General features: G+C 40.5%; 1 protein-coding gene across 3 annotated transcripts in view; it reads right to left on the bottom strand.

Moving 5' to 3' along the window:
- The window catches only part of slc6a4a (solute carrier family 6 member 4a), a 45,722-nt gene that overhangs the window by 14,192 nt on the left and 15,083 nt on the right, over nucleotides 1-16,447 (bottom strand). For all 3 annotated transcript variants that reach the window (XM_061925628.1, XM_061925629.1, XM_061925631.1), the window contains exons 5-12: nucleotides 15,579-15,717; nucleotides 15,123-15,257; nucleotides 11,366-11,469; nucleotides 9,982-10,109; nucleotides 9,708-9,820; nucleotides 2,088-2,219; nucleotides 1,677-1,776; nucleotides 160-260 (exon numbers count right to left, since the gene is read on the bottom strand). In XM_061925628.1, the coding sequence (XP_061781612.1) occupies nucleotides 160-260; nucleotides 1,677-1,776; nucleotides 2,088-2,219; nucleotides 9,708-9,820; nucleotides 9,982-10,109; nucleotides 11,366-11,469; nucleotides 15,123-15,257; nucleotides 15,579-15,717 (952 nt within the window). The remainder of the gene's footprint in view (nucleotides 1-159; nucleotides 261-1,676; nucleotides 1,777-2,087; nucleotides 2,220-9,707; nucleotides 9,821-9,981; nucleotides 10,110-11,365; nucleotides 11,470-15,122; nucleotides 15,258-15,578; nucleotides 15,718-16,447) is intronic.

Genomic DNA, 16,447 nt, shown 5'->3' on the forward strand with positions numbered 1-16,447 from the left:
ATGGCTTTATAAGGACAAAAGTCTGGTTACACAGCGACGCTATTGGGACGTCACTGAAACACCATCGTTTGAATACCAGAATGGGGGTGACACAAGGGCAGGGGAAGTGGACGGATAGGTGATACCCAGCTATGAGTGTGCACTGTGCAGGACTCTCACCAGCAGAAAGATGGGGCAGATGGCGACCCAGCAGATCCTCCAGAACCACCCGGGGTAGAAACCAAGCATGACCTGGATGTCGTTGCAAAAACGGTTGGTTCCTGGAAAACACACACAGGCACGTGTACTATCTCACCACTTTCATCCACAATGGGTACAAAAACGTTGGAAAAAAACCCACGTTTATTTATTCGCTATAACACAAAGTCCCTTATACTCAGTGTTGGGTTAGTTACTGAAAACCAGTAACTAGTTACAGTTACTAGTTACTTTATTTCAAAAGTAACTCAGTTACTAACTCAGTTACTTAAACCAAAAAGTAATGCGTTACTGTGAAAAGTAACTATTTAGTTACTTATATATATATTTTTTATTTTTTTAAGGCCCCATTTAATGCCCTTTTAGCCTTCATTTTAGTACTGTTATTGCACTGGAGAATAATACAATGTGTTGATCAACTTGACATGCATTTGCATTACTGAACTCTGCTAAGCAATGTGGTCTACATACAACACACAAAGACAAAGATATGTTTCAAAGGGCCAATTTGTTTCAGACCAGAACAAATTGACAAAACTATTTTAAATAGCTGCAACATAACATACATAAGTAACAAACAACATAATAACAACATAGCTGTAAACCAAGAAAGGCACACTACATACATAAAGCCTAACCAGGCGTTTTTTTCTCTCAAGGAATTCTGAAATAAAATCATGTCTGAAGCCCAGAACACTCTACACATTTCCCCACTTAGTTTAAAGAAAAGGAAATATTAGCCTGGCCCACTAGTATCCCTCTTTAGGTTTGTGAACTTTATAGTCTAAACATTTAGAGTGATGTGATAATCAAACACTCTATAAGTCTAGAATGAAAGAGTATATAAGAGAATTGACAGAGTGTGTACCTTCAGTGTGCAGTGCCTCGATAAAATCCAGCCGCTGTTGGAGGTGGAGGTGAAGTGTGTGTCTTTTTACTAGCTTCGTCGAAGCATGTTGTTTTTGTAGCTGTTTCAGCATATTTGAATTGCGAGGATAGGATCTTTGATCCAAGACACAACTTACATTCAACTAAAATGTTCTTTTCTTTGTGGTCGATAAAAGAAACGTACTGAAAATATCTCCATTTTAAGAAACTCGGCTTCGGGGTTCGCCATGACGTCTTGTTAGTAGACACAGACACGCCCCCTCCCACACACACACACACACACACACACACGTACACACCGACAGCGCGCGGCCCGCCTCTTCCTTGTCGCCTCTTCCGCAGCGCTGCAATAAAACACTCAGATCTTCTCAGTTTCTAGCCGATACTACATAAAAAATAACGCAAAATAACGCAATAACGCATCATGTAGTAACGGTAACTGAGTTACTGAATATAAAAAATAACGCGTAGGATTACTATTTACCGCCGATAGTAACGGCGTTACAGTAACTCGTTACTTTGTAACGCAATAGTCCCAACACTGCTTATACTGCTGTCTTTTCTGTCAAGGCAATAAAGTCCAGACTGACCGTAGAACCAGGAAACGGCGATGACTTCCAGCAGCACCACGGTGATGACTGCAGGACCTGTGGCGTATTCTTCAAACAGCTTCACCACGAACGCTCCGCCCTGATCCAAGCAGGGGCGCAAAGAATGTCAGGGGAAAAATGTATCTAACGACTTTTGTCCACACAGATGACGGTGATGCAATAACACATGTTGAGCAAAGCCGTTAATTACCGCCTTCCTTTAATAGACGGCTGCAGATAAAGGAATTACTGCTGTAATCTCATTCTTTTTAATCGCAAACTGCAGCTTATTACATCAGCTGCAGTAACTAAGGTACCGACATTTAAACACAGAAGGACACATTTTTGTGCAGACTATTTTTCAAACGTCTTGAAGACTATTATCCTATTTGAAAGATAGAGTTGACTTACATAAGTGAGCGTGGTGAGCGCCCCCAGGTAGCAGACGCACACCAGACCGAAGACAAACCACTCTCTTCTTTTGACCAAGATGTTGGGGAACTCATCAAGCATGGCGGTGATCACACCCTCCAAGCCGGCGAACTGCGGGAAAAAAACAAAACGACTTGGATGTTCAGCATGTGGCTTATCGGTAAGGATGGGTGCCTTTTACATTCAAACCGATAAGAGTACCAATGCCCGGTACCGTGGGAATCGCTACAGTACCAGTTATCAGTCATTTTGTGTGTTCATGTGGCAATAAATGTTAATTTGTTTAATTATAAAATATTATTTTTTTATAATTTAACACCGAACTGATATTGGTTGATGTGCTGTCTAGTTGTTATATCTCGTTTTCTTACTTATGTGAGTCCTATTCGCAAGTATATGTCTAAGTTGCGGTTTGTTCTAGGTGTGTTGCCGTAGTCAAAAAGTACCGTAAATTCCTTACTATAAGCTGCTACTTTTTTCTATGCTTTGAACCGAGGAACCAATTTATGGATTTTCTTCGCTAACGACCGTAATGCAAATAGTTTTCATGAAACACAAGCAAAATCATAGAAAAGGTGTGTTTTTGTCTGTGCAATAGCGCCATCTTTTGGACGAGTTTGCTCACTGCAGGTACTGCGGTGTGAACGCCTCCAGAATTTCTTTGTGTTTAGTTCTTTCAACCGCAAGAAAAAATGCTATTTCGTCTCTTATTCGTCCATAACGTTTCTACTCGTATGGATTCTTCACCCATCACTACAAGCAGCGATTGTAAGTTTTACAATATAACTAAAACTATTCATACTTACTAAACTGTCCCATGTGCAATGTTTGTAGGAGTGTTTTCATGCATATTTGTATGTGCTATCCTAATGCGATTGTCGTTATCAGTAGCTAATATGCTAAAACGTTTACGAATGCCTGTGTTAGTATTACTAACTAACAATGGCATTCTTTTTGTATTATCTCAGTTTCACGAATTACTCAGAATATTTACCAAGACATCACAGTGGAGTTGTTGAGTCTGTTTCGCTGATTGGAGAGCTGGCTTCCACAACTAATGGGTCCATGACGATGACTTCTGTTTTGTTTGATCATCCGTTTTACTGCTGTCTTACAGACATTGTTTGGAAAACATTTACAAAATCTCAATTAAAAATGGATATATCTGCGGTTTATAGTCCGATGCGGCTAATATAGAAAAAAAGTATTTCTTCTAAAATTTTGTGGGTGCGGTTTATATGCCGGTGCGCTCTTAGTCCAAAAAATTTTCTTTGTCATTTAGCTGAATGTGCCAGTCTTGTCTTTTGTTGTGTCCTACATCTTGTGTATACTGTAAATATTGCACTATTAACACACCTGCAGTTTGATTGTAACAAGTATCTTCGTTGTAGTTTTCATTACCAAATTTAGAAGTGTCAAAATCGCTATGTAAAATTGCTAATGCTAATGTAGCATGTATAGGGCATTATCATCAAGCTAGCACATTTTGAAAAGTGGGGCTTTACTTTAGAGCACTTTCTATCAGGCATACTTGCTACAAATACGCCTTTTTGCCCGAGTCTGCAACCTGCAACAAAGGTATCAAACTACAGTAACGTTTGATTTTAAGTAAACCGGTACCTGGAAGTACCAATGGAATTTAGTACCTATCCATACTTATCAGACATATCTGTCTTTGTGGTGAAACATTTTAAGTAATAAATAAAATATTCCCTCATGTGCTCGTGTGTAATATCGTTGAAATCTTGCTTAGAAAACCAAAACACGCTTCTATATTACATCTGGAACTGGAAGACACTTTATTTGTCAGTATTGTATAAGTAGAAACATATATTTTTTTACTGTTATATTTGTTATTTTTTTAACTCGACTCAAGGAGCAACGACTCAGGAGTCCTCAGCAAAAGTGTTATTGTGTATTGTGTTATGATTATACTATGAGATGATCTGTGGTCTTGAGTTGTGTTTACAGTCAATTTGTCCCGTTAAATGTCTTTAAAACAGATCGGGGGCGACAAAAGTTTTCCAAACGTGGGGAAAAAAAAGTCTGTGTGATGGACAGTGCTGAAAAGAAAAAGTGGATGATATTCACTGAATTAAAGAAATAAATCATCAAACACATGAAAGAGTGTGCAGCCATTTTTTAGCATATCACAGCCAGTCTGCATCACAATGAAATAGGAGGAGTGTAACGCCGGCCAAGAATGTTAAGCTAATATCTAAATGCTGGACATTTATCCATGAACATATGGATAAGCTGCTGATGGTGTGTTTGATGGAGAAGCAGCTGAAAGTAGATACCATAAGAACTCCGCTCTCCGCTGTACATTATGATTACATTACTTTTTAAAACTGCTCTAGTTGACTCAGACTTTATACTTTATTTCCATCACAGCAACCAAAAATACTGTCCATCTATGCAATTTTACCAAGGTAAATAAAAAACAGAAAATAATCAATTTAATAATCAAAATAATCAGATTTTGTATCTACAACAGAATACATGATGACCTTATCTAACAACATTCACTTAGTACATATTATAATACATCTTATATTATAGTATATTTAGTAAATAATTACAGAATACATTTATAATTACATTCATGAATACTCAAAATAAAAATTATAAATTGAATAAAAACTCATTATTAAATCAAATGTGGTTTATATTTATTATAATATATATATTATATTGCCCGATGCAAGATGGCGCCAGTATGTGCTTTGGCCTGCCGTCTCTCGCTGTCAGCTCTGTTCGTTTTTGTGTTTTTTGCGTCTATTTTCGTCTCTGTCAGCTCACTGCTTGTGTATGACCGCCAAACACTGTTGGATCTTTGCCCCTCTCCCACTGATATGATCAACTTCGACGTTGGTTTTTCGACGTCCCAGTCAGCTTTTTCACCTGGCCGGATTCCTGCCTTCCTTTCCCGCCCCCTGGCTCCTCTCCCCCGGCGGAAGCGTCTCCGGCGCCGCGGTAAACGTGGCGGCCAGCTGGTGAAAGTTAGGGCACTCCTGGCCCGGCTTCCCGTGGCTCCCCGTGGCTCCCCGAAGGAGGAATGGTGCGGTATCCGGTCTCCTCCTGCACCCACGCTCGCTCGATCCTATCGGCTCCTGGCTGGTTCCTATCGTTGGTTTGGAGGAAGAAGCTTGCCGTCGTCGCTCCTGCCGCCGTCGCTCCTGCTGTCCCCGCCCCCGGAGGCGCGGGGTGGATCACCGCCACCTGCGGGCTGTGTGTCGGGCCCCACCCGGATTAATTGCGGCCTTGGACGTGCTGGCCCCCGCCAGGTTCGGTCTTGTGAACGCAAGATCTTTGACAAACAAAACTTTTATCCTGAAGGATTTCTTCACTTCCCGCGGACTGGACTTCCTCTGTGTGACGGAGACATGGCTGAGAGCCGGTGAGTCCGCCCCTCTTAATGAACTTCTGCCTCCGGAGTGTTCCTACTTTAATTCCCCACGGCCGTCCGGTCGAAAAGGAGGAGGATTAGCAGTCGTTTTTAAAAATGACTTTAAATGCCGTCAGATCCGCCTACAATCCTCCTTTTCAAGCTTCGAACAGTGCATGTTTGAACTGGGTCTTTCTGATGTCGTCCTGTGTGCCGTCATCTATCGACCACCCAAGTACCACAAAGACTTTATAACTGACTTTTCTGAATTTCTGGCTGAAATCCTGCCCAAATATGATCGTGTCCTTATTGTGGGTGATTTTAATATTCACACCTGCTGTCCAGATGAGCCGCTTTCCAGGAGCTTCCTGAATATAATCGACTCATTTAACTTTGTACAGTCTGTGTGTGGTTCTACACATGAACGCGGGCATACACTCGATTTAGTGCTCTCGTATGGTTTGTGTGTTTTTAATTTGGACATTTGCGACGCTGTGTTCTCTGATCACATGCCGATCCTGTTTGATATTGCCACGCAGTGCCCAGTTAAATTGTGCGCACCGCCCCAACGCTCTCGCATGTTTAATTCTTCGTCTCCTGCTCGGTTCTCCTCTATTTTTTCGACTCTTTGTGATGATAATTCTGCAGCATCTGTGTGTCTGAATACTGAAGAGTTGGTTTCTGGGTTCAACTCTATCTGTTTACAAACACTGGACACGATCGCGCCTTTCAAATGCCGCCGCGCTAAAGCCACGCCTCTGCCCTGGTTGAATGACGTCACTCGGGCTGCCAGGCGCGTATGTAGAAGAGCAGAGAGAAAATGGAAAAAAGACAGGCTGCATGTGTCCTTTGCCATTTTTAAAGAAAGCCTGTTTTCCTTTCAGATGACTGTAAAAGCAGAAATGAATATATATCTATCTCAGATTATATCTTCTAACTGTAACAACCCCAGAGTTCTGTTTAAAACTATTAACACTGTCATTGATGCTCCCAAATCTACTGGTTTTGATGCTTCTTTTGAATTCTGTGAAAATTGTCTCCATTTTTTCACTGACAAAATTGTGTCAACTAGAGCCAGTCTATCTCAGCCTTCATATGACCCTTCTGTTCCCCTGCATTTCTCTTCTGTTTTCCATCAGTTTGAGCCGGTGTCCTTTTCTTTTTTAAGTGACACAGTTAGTCATATGAAGAAGCCCTCTGGTTCTCCTGCAGATGCCCTCCCACCTCGCCTGTTTAAAGAGGTACTTGCTACTATTGGATCAAGTGTCCTTAACATTATCAATAGTAGCCTCTCTTGTGGAATAGTTCCAGTAGAGTTTAAACATGCAGTGGTACGACCTCTACTTAAAAAACCCAGCCTCGACCCCTCTCTCCTCTCTAACTTCAGACCTATCTCTAATCTTCCATACATTTCCAAAATATTAGAGAAGGTTGTCTACAGTCAGTTGTTGCCCTTCTTAGAGGATAATGGTATCACTGAGCTGTTCCAGTCCGGTTTTAAAGCCCTCCACAGCACAGAGTCAGCGCTTCTAAAAGTTTTTAACGATATCCTCCTGTCCACTGATTCTGGTAAATATGTTGTCCTGGTGCTTTTAGATCTGTCTGCTGCGTTCGACACCGTCGACCACGCCACCTTAATCACTCGTCTTGAGAACTGTGTGGGCATTAAGGGTGCCGCCCTCAACTGGTTCCGGTCGTACCTAACCGACAGGAGTTTTTGTGTAAAAGTAGACAGCTCCTTTACCACATGGGGTCCCCCAGGGCTCAATCCTTGCCCCAATTTTATTTGCGCTTTACCTTCTCCCCCTTGGTTCTATTTTTAGGAAGTACAGTATTGCATTTCATTTTTATGCCGATGATTGCCAGATTTATTTTCCCATGGCACAAAATAACACGGTTCAACGTCTTATTGACTGCCTGCACGACATCAAAGTCTGGCTTTCAGCTAACTTCCTGAGCCTAAATGAAGATAAAACAGAAGTTATGTTGTTCGGTCCAAGTCGCTCTCCCTCCCCCAACGTTGACCTCGGCACTCTGACCCCGTATCTCAGCGACTCTGCCACAAACCTGGGGGTAAAGTTTGACTCAGATTTTAAATTCGAAAAACAAATCAGCAGCGTCGTTCAAAAAAGCTTTTATCAATTACGCCAAATAGCGAAAGTGAAACCGCTTCTATCAAGACATGATCTTGAGAAATTAATCCACGCTTTTATCTCGACTCGTCTTGATTATTGCAATGCCCTGTATGTTGGCATTAGCCAGGCCTCCCTCGCCCGCCTGCAGCTCGTGCAGAACTCTGCTGCTCGTCTGCTAACACAGACCCGCAGACGTGAGCACATCACCCCTATTTTAGCGTCCCTTCACTGGCTCCCTGTGCGTTACCGAATACATTTTAAACTCCTTTTATTTGTTTTTAAATGTCTAAACAACCTCGCGCCAACCTATCTCTCCGACCTCCTTCAGCCTTACTGCCCCACCCGATCCTTAAGATCAGCCGATCAGCTGCTGTTGACGGTCCCTGACACAAGGCTGAAGCTTAGAGGTGACAGAGCTTTCGCCGTTGCTGCTCCCAAGCTCTGGAACGACCTACCCCTGAGTGTTAGACAAGCCTCCTCTCTTCCTGTTTTTAAATCTCTCTTAAAAACATACTTTTATTCCATGGCTTTTAACACTGAGTGATATCCATCCTGCAATGGCGCCCCATAATACACCTGCTGTGATCCTGTTTTTATGTTTTTATGTTTTTATTAATTCTATTTTAATTATTTATTTTCTATCGTGTTCTGTTTGTGTTGTGTTGTGTTTGCTCGGTACTCGTTTTATCTTTTAACCTGCTCATTGTACAGCACTTTGGCTACCCCTGTGGTAAATTTTAAATGTGCTCTATAAATAAAGTTGATTTGATTTGATTTGATATTTGGTATTTTGTTTCCTCCTGTTTGTTGTACATATATAGAATATTGTTTTGTATTTCAATTTAAACAGAATGATGTTATTGCTTTGTTTCATTTCCTCATTCTTCAGTTGCACATACTTTAGTTGTGAGTAGTACAATCGTAATGTTTTTATATAATATTTCTAATTCGAACATATTTTTATATATGTTGCGTGTTGAAATTGTGCTATTTTAGGGGTGCCAAGCACTGATTAAATTGATTTGAATTAATTTCAACGGGAGACACTGAGTTGAGATACAAGTGTTTGAGTTAAGAGCTCCGTTACAGAATTAATTAAGCTCGTAAATTGACGTACACGTGTAATTATTGCAGCAATGCAGCACATACAGAAGGTGCAAAAAGCGCCTTTTGTGTTGTAATATTGATACTCATAATTCCGGGGGTTCGTGAATGCAACCTCACTGGCTGTAACCCTCATCTGTGCATATTGAGGAAGGTTTCTCATTGTATCCCATTGTGTTGAGTTTTTTCTTGCCCTGATGTGGGATCTGCGCCGAGGATGTCGTTGTGGCTTGTGCAGCCCTTTGAGACATTCGTGATTTAGGGCTATATAAATAAACTTTGATTGATTGACTTTGAAGTGCTGTGTTGTTGTGGGTACTGGCCAGTCAAGTCGGCAATAAAGTTTCAAAATAGCTTGTGTCGGGACGTTACATTACTTACAAGATGTTACTTGCACAATATCACATTCAAACACTCTCTGCATATGGCTGCATTCATTTAGCACCCAAATAAAACATCTTCTTTTTTTACTCTGGTTACTGCTGTACCATTATGGGACAGGATATTTAAATTTTATCAGTCGGGTTTAAGGTAATTAATGTGAAAAAGCCACAGGAGGTGCCTTATGAAACCAATAAGACAAGACACAGGTGACACAAGGGTAGTTTGTGGCGAGTACACACACACACACACACACATACACACGCGCACACAGTAATATCCTCAGACGTGAAATAGAGGAGCAAAGCATCCCTGATGCTGATGCTAAACTGATTAGCAAGACTTGATAAGAGCCTTACGGGTCTCCAAAGCTGGCTGCAGATAAACACAGGCTTATGGAGCCAGGATGACCACAGTGATATCAGGGCATTGTCACCTTGTTTACCAATAAGGAAAATGCGGCAGGCAGCAAGTCAAAGTGGAAAAGGGGGTTTGCAACTTTGCTTTTACAAAAATGCTGCCATGACATTTTGTCAGGGCGGTGAGACATGAGACGGACAAATTGAGGCGACAGATTTTGAAGTGACTTACCGTGCTATCCAGACCCAACATAATGATCATGAGGAAGAAGATAATGGCAAAGAAAGTTGCAGCCGGCATGTTTGCAATGGCTTCTGCATAAATGATGAAAAGCAGACTGGGTCCTGCAGAGGGAAAAAAACAAACAGATTTTTAAAAATGTCATCAAGTTACAGTTATTGGTGAATAGATGTCCTCAGTTTTTATATAGAACCAATTTAGGGAAGGTTTTTTTTTTTTTTTCCATCATTGTGAGATTGAAAGACTGCCGGTCTGTTATTTTTACCGGCATCTTTGGCGACAGCATCCACATCCTGCTGCCTCATCTCAGCCATGTAGCCCAGCACGGTGAAAATCACAAAGCCAGACAGGAAGCTGGTGAGGCAGTTGACCGAGCTGGTGATCAACGCGTCTCTAAAAGGCAGAAAAAATAACCGTGCTTAATTTACGAATCTTTTGCAAAGTTTTTTTTTTTTTTTTTAAAGGGGAACATTATCACCAGACCTATGTAAGCGTCAATATATACCTTGATGTTGCAGAAAAAAAGACCATATATTTTTTTAACCGATTTCCGAACTCTAAATGGGTGAATTTTGGCGAATTAAATGTCTTTCTATTATTCGCTCTCGGAGCGATGACGTCACAACGTGACGTCACATCGGGAAGCAATCCGCCATTTTCTCAAACACATTACAAACACCGAGTCAAATCAGCTTTGTTATTTTCCGTTTTTTTGACTGTTTTCCGTACCTTGGAGACATCATGCCTCGTCGGTATGTTGTCGGAGGGTGTAACAACACGAACAGGGACGGATTTAAGTTGCACCAGTGGCCCAAAGATGCGAAATTGGCAAGAAATTGGACGTTTGTTCCGCCCACTTTACCGACGAAAGCTATGCTACGACAGAGATGGAAAGAATGTGTGGATATCCTGCGACACTCAAAGCAGATGCATTTCCAACTGGACTGGACAGATCAGCTTTCAGGAAAAGAGAGCGGATGAGGGTATGTCTACAGAATATATTAATTGATGAAAACTGGGCTGTCTGCACTCTCAAAGTGCATGTTGTTGCCAAATGTATTTCATATGCTGTAAACCTAGTTCATAGTTGTTAGTTTCCTTTAATGTCAAACAAACACATACCAATCGTTGGTTAGAAGGCGATCGCCGAATTCGTCCTCGCTTTCTCCCGTGTCGCTGGCTGTCGTGTCGTTTTCGTCGGTTTCGCTTGCATACGGTTCAAACCGATATGGCTCAATAGCTTCAGTTTCTTCTTCAATTTCGTTTTCGCTACCTGCCTCCACACTACAACCATCCGTTTCAATACATGCGTAATCTGTTGAATCGCTTAAACCGCTGAAATCCGAGTCTGCATCCGAGCTAATGTCGCTATTGCTTGCTGTTCTATGCACCATGTTTGTTTGTGTTGGCATCACTATGTGACATCACAGGAAAATGGACGGGTGTATATAACGATGGTTAAAATCAGGCACTTTGAAGCTTTTTTTAGGGATATTGCGTGATGGGTAAAATTTTGAAAAAAACTTCGAAAAATAAAATAAGCCACTGGGAACTGATTTTTAAAGGTTTTAACCCTTCTGAAATTGTGATAATGTTCCCCTTTAAGACTTGTTAATCTAAACTGCAGGAGCGTTCATGTTTAAACTCACTTGTAGCAATTGTTGTGAAAGGGGTTGTAGCTGGCAAAGGCGAGGAGCACGCCAAAGCCCGGACCCAGCGAGAAGAAGATCTGAGCCGCGGCGTCGATCCACACCTTGAACGCGACAATGCAGACAAGTTAGAGGTGGTTTGGGGTGCACAAAAAAATCCATTTACACACGAATCGCGATTCTTATTCATGCCCACTCTAAATTGTTTCTTTATTTTCAATAATTTATAAAAAAAAAATAAAAAAAAAAAAAAAATTTTTTTGCATTGAATTGAGAGTTGATTCTGAGTTCAATCGTCACCCCAAAAATCGGAATCAGATCAAATTGTTTGGAGCCTTTATTCACAGCATTTATACAGCATTATTCACATGTGAATAATGCTGTATAATAGACTGTATTTATATTATTTACATGTAAAAAATACCCAAGTGTTTATTGTCTATTGTGAGCGAACTGTGGTGCTGAATTTCCCCCAGGGATCAATAAAGTACTTTCTATTCTATTCTATTCTAAAGATTCACAAACTCCATGTTTGTCACATGTGAAATAAATAGTGATGATGTGCGGATCGATACTGGCATATTGATACCAGATATGAATGTTGTAATACAAATTCTCAAATCCAAAATATCGATACTTTTTAGTTATTTTAGATAATGTGTATCAATTAACAGGAACACAGTAACTCAATTTGTGAATAAGGGAATGTGTCAGTGTTGGATGGTTTTGTTAAGTGTTATTTACATGTTCAGTATGTTCACATTAACATGTTCATATAACTCAGGGGTCGGCAACCCATATATATACATATATATTTATATATACATACATATATATATATGTATATATATATATGTATATATATATATATATATATATATATATATATATACATATATTAATATATATATACATATATATATATATATATATATATATATATATATATATATATATATATATATATATATATATATATATATATATATATATATATACATACATATATATATATACATGTATATTCATATATTACTCATTGTTAAAATCGGCCCTGTGAGAGCAACCATAACTGCGATGTGGCCCTCAATGAAACGAGTTTGACACCCCTGCTTTATGCTATGAGACATGTTATTATTGAAAAACACACAACTTTTCAAATTTTAGCAGACACATGAGGTATATCTGCAAAAAGCATCGGTGAATCAGTATCACCGATACCAGCCTGAAATATGGTATCGCACATCACTAATCAATAGGAAAGTGTTTGACTAAATATTTACATAGTCGAGTATGATTTGTTAAATTTTGCCAAAATATCTTCTAATATAATCTTAGACCTAAACTGTTGGCACCTCACGTATTGGCCGTATAATATGTCAAGCTGTCCGCCATCTTGCAGCAGTCATTTGTCAAGACTTCAGCAGCAATATCGCCTCACTGGATGTCGTACAATTTAAGTAAAATATTAGTCTTTCATATTTTTGACACAGGAGTCTATATGCTACAGTGTCACCATTTCATATTGATAATAATAAAAAAAAAAAAAGTATTCTCTATGATTGCTGCTTTAAGCGCCTGATCAACTAAGATCCCATCCATCCATCCATTTTCTACCGCTTGTACTGCTATAAAACCTAAGAATAGTATGATTTCCGACAGCCGCGTAAATGAGCAATTTTTTCATAAGACACACCGCCGTCGCGTTGACTTGTACTGGCTGACAACGTGATCTTTCTCATTTGCAAACGTTTCCATTGGAAAAAGGCTAAAACACTCAAAATGAACAAATACATCTTACTTTTTTATAGCTTTACGTAATAAATTGTTGAGCAACAAGTCCAGGCTGTATGCTGCCTCTCACTCAAAGTTAGGTATAATTTATGACTTCATAATTTTTCGCCAAATTTGAATGGAAATTCAAGCCTTGGAATAATATCTAACCAGGGAAGAAGTCCAGGCTGATATATATAATAAATGATGAACAAATACGAAACCCAAAACCAGTGAAGTTGGCACGTTGTGTAATTCGTAAAAAAAAAACACAATACCATGATTTGCAAATCCTTTTCAACTTATATTCAATTGAGTAGACTTTTGAAAGACAATATATTTAATGTTCGAACTGAGAAACTAAATTTTTTTTTTGCAAATAATCATTAACTTAGCATTTAATGGCAGCAACACATTGCAAAAAAGTTGGCACAAGGGCCTTTTCACCACTGTGTTACATGGCCTTTCCTTTTAACAACACTCAGTAAACATTTGGGAACTGAGGAGACCAATTTTTGAAGCTTTTCAGGGGGAATTATTTCCCATTCTTGCTTGATGTACATCTTAAGTTGTTCAACAGTCCGGGGGTCTCCGTTGTGGTATTTTAGGCTTCATAATGCGCCACACATTTTCAATGGGAGACAGGTCTGGACTACAGGCAGGCCAGTCTAGTACCCGCACTCTTTTACTAAGAAGCCATGCTGTTGTAACTCGTGGCTTGGCATTGTCTTGCTGAAATAAGCAGGGGCGTCCATGATAACGTTGCTTGGATGGCAACATATGTTGCTCCAAAACCTGTATGTACCTTTCAGCATTAATGGTGCCTTCACAGATGTGTAAGTTACCCATGTCTTGGGCACTAATACACCCCAATATCATCCCAGATGCTGGCTTTTGAACTTTGCGCCTAGAAAAATCCGGATGGTTCTTTTCCTCTTTGGTCCGGAGGACACGACGTCTACAGTTTCCAAACACAATTTGAAATGTGGACTCGTCAGATCACAGAACACTTTTACACTTTGCATCAGTCCACCTTCGATGAGCTCAGGCCCAGCGAAGCCAACAGCATTTCTGGGTGTTGTTGATAAATGGCTTTGGCTTTGCATAGTACAGATTAACTTGCACTTACAGATGTAGCGACCAACTGTAGTTACTGACAGTGGTTTTCTGAAGTGTTCCTGAGCCCATGTGGTGATATCCTTTACACACTGATGTCGTTTTTTTGATGCAGTACCACCTGAGGGATCGAAGGTCCATAATATCATCGCTTACGTGCAGTGATTTCTCTAGATTCTCTGAACCTTTTGATGATGTTACGGACTGTAGATGGTGTTATCCCTAAATTCCTTGCAATAGCTTGTTGAGAAATGTTGTTCTTAAACTGTTCGACAATTTGCTGACGCATTTGTTCACAAAGTGGTGACCCTCGCCCCATCCTTGTTTGTGTATGACGGAGCATTTCATTGAAGCTGCTTTTTTTTTATACACAATCATGGCACCCACCTGTTCCCAATTAGCCGGTTCACCTGTGGGATGTTCCAAATAAGTGTTTGATGAGCATTCCTCAGCTTTCTCATTCTTTTTTGGCACTTGTGCCAGCTTTTTTCCAAACATGTTGCAGGCATCAAATTCCAAATGAGCTAATATTTGCAAAGAATAACAACGTTTTCCAGTTCGAACGTTAAGTATCTTGTCTTTGCAGTCAATTCAATTGAATATAGGTTGATAAGGATTTGCAAATCATTGTATTCTGTTTTTATTTACGATTTACACAACGTGCCAACTTCACTGGTTTTGGGGTTTGTATATTAGTATCACAACTTCCGAGCTTAATTGATTCTGGGACGGAGCACTTAACTGAAAACACTTTCCCCCCCAAAAAGCACAATTTTATTTAAAAAGAAAAACAAACTTTTATATAAGAAATATTGTACAGTATAAAAACATCTACTGTACTATTGTAAGTAGAAAAAAAACAACTCACGGTTGTGCTGAGCAGTTTCCCCCAATCAGGTTTCAGATAAAAGACCACGCCCCTCCAAGCCCCTGGAAGAGTGGCCCCACGGACGAGCAGCACCAGGAGGACCAGGTAAGGGAATGTAGCGGTCACCCAGACCACCTAGAAGGAAATTGATGACACTGCCATTGAATTTATAATAGACATTGTATTATTTACAGCTGTAATGAAAGTGGCGTCATCACTTCTTTTTTTATTTACGTCATGGAAAAAAATAATCAAGTGAAGCTGCTAGAAACAGACTTTCAGGTCCGGTTGCTGGTCTCTTAATTGGTGAAGCACATAACCAACTTGTAGCCAAAATGATGAACGATAACGAGCGCGATATGTAATCCTCCCATTCTACCGTCAATTCACGCGGCCATTCATCCGCTCTAAGTGACAGCCGCCACCCATTAGCCGTATAGGCGCCTCGTCAGTTACCTTTCCAGATGTCTTGACTCCCTTCCAGATACTGAAGTAGACAATGGTGAAGATGAAGAGAAGGCAGAGGGCCAGCTGCCAGCTGATGGAACCTAACTGGTGCAGACCCGAAGAGCGGTGGACCTGCAACACGTGTCGACTGGAGGGAGATGCAAAAAGGTGAGATATTTTAAAAAGTGAACGCGAATCAAGAGTTGTTAAGGTACTAGAATATGCAATTTATACCGAAATTGCATGTAAATACTGTATGCGCAAGCCGCGGGATACACGCGAGTCCAACTGAAATGCTAACTAGAGATGTCCGATAATATCGGACTGCCGATACTATCGGCCGATAAATGCTTTAAAATGTAATATCGGAAATTATCGGTATCGGTTTCAAAATTATCTGCATCGGTTTCATAAAGTAAAATACGTAGGGAGAAGTACAGAGCGCCAATAAACCTTAAAGGCACTGCCTTTGCGGGCCGGCCCAATCACATAATATCTACGACTTTTCACACACACAAGTGATTGCAATTCATACTTGGTCAACAGCCATAGAGGTCACACTGAGGGTGGCCGCATAAACAACTTTAACACTGTTACAAATATGCGCCACACTGTGAACCCACACCAAACAAGAATGACAAACACATTTCCGGAGAACATCCGCACCGTAACACAACATAAACACAACAGAACAAATACCCAGAACCCCTTGCAGCACTAACTCTTCCGGGACGCTACAATATACACCCCCCATACCCTCTACCCCCCCAACCCCGCCCACCTCAACGCCGCCTACCTCAACGTCCTCATGCTCTCTCAGGGAAAGCATGTCCCAAATTCCAAGCTGCTGTTTGGAGGCATGTTAAAAAAAATAATGC

The sequence above is a fragment of the Nerophis lumbriciformis genome, linkage group LG30, assembly GCF_033978685.3.
Source record: "Nerophis lumbriciformis linkage group LG30, RoL_Nlum_v2.1, whole genome shotgun sequence".
Taxonomy (NCBI): Eukaryota; Metazoa; Chordata; class Actinopteri; order Syngnathiformes; family Syngnathidae; genus Nerophis; species Nerophis lumbriciformis.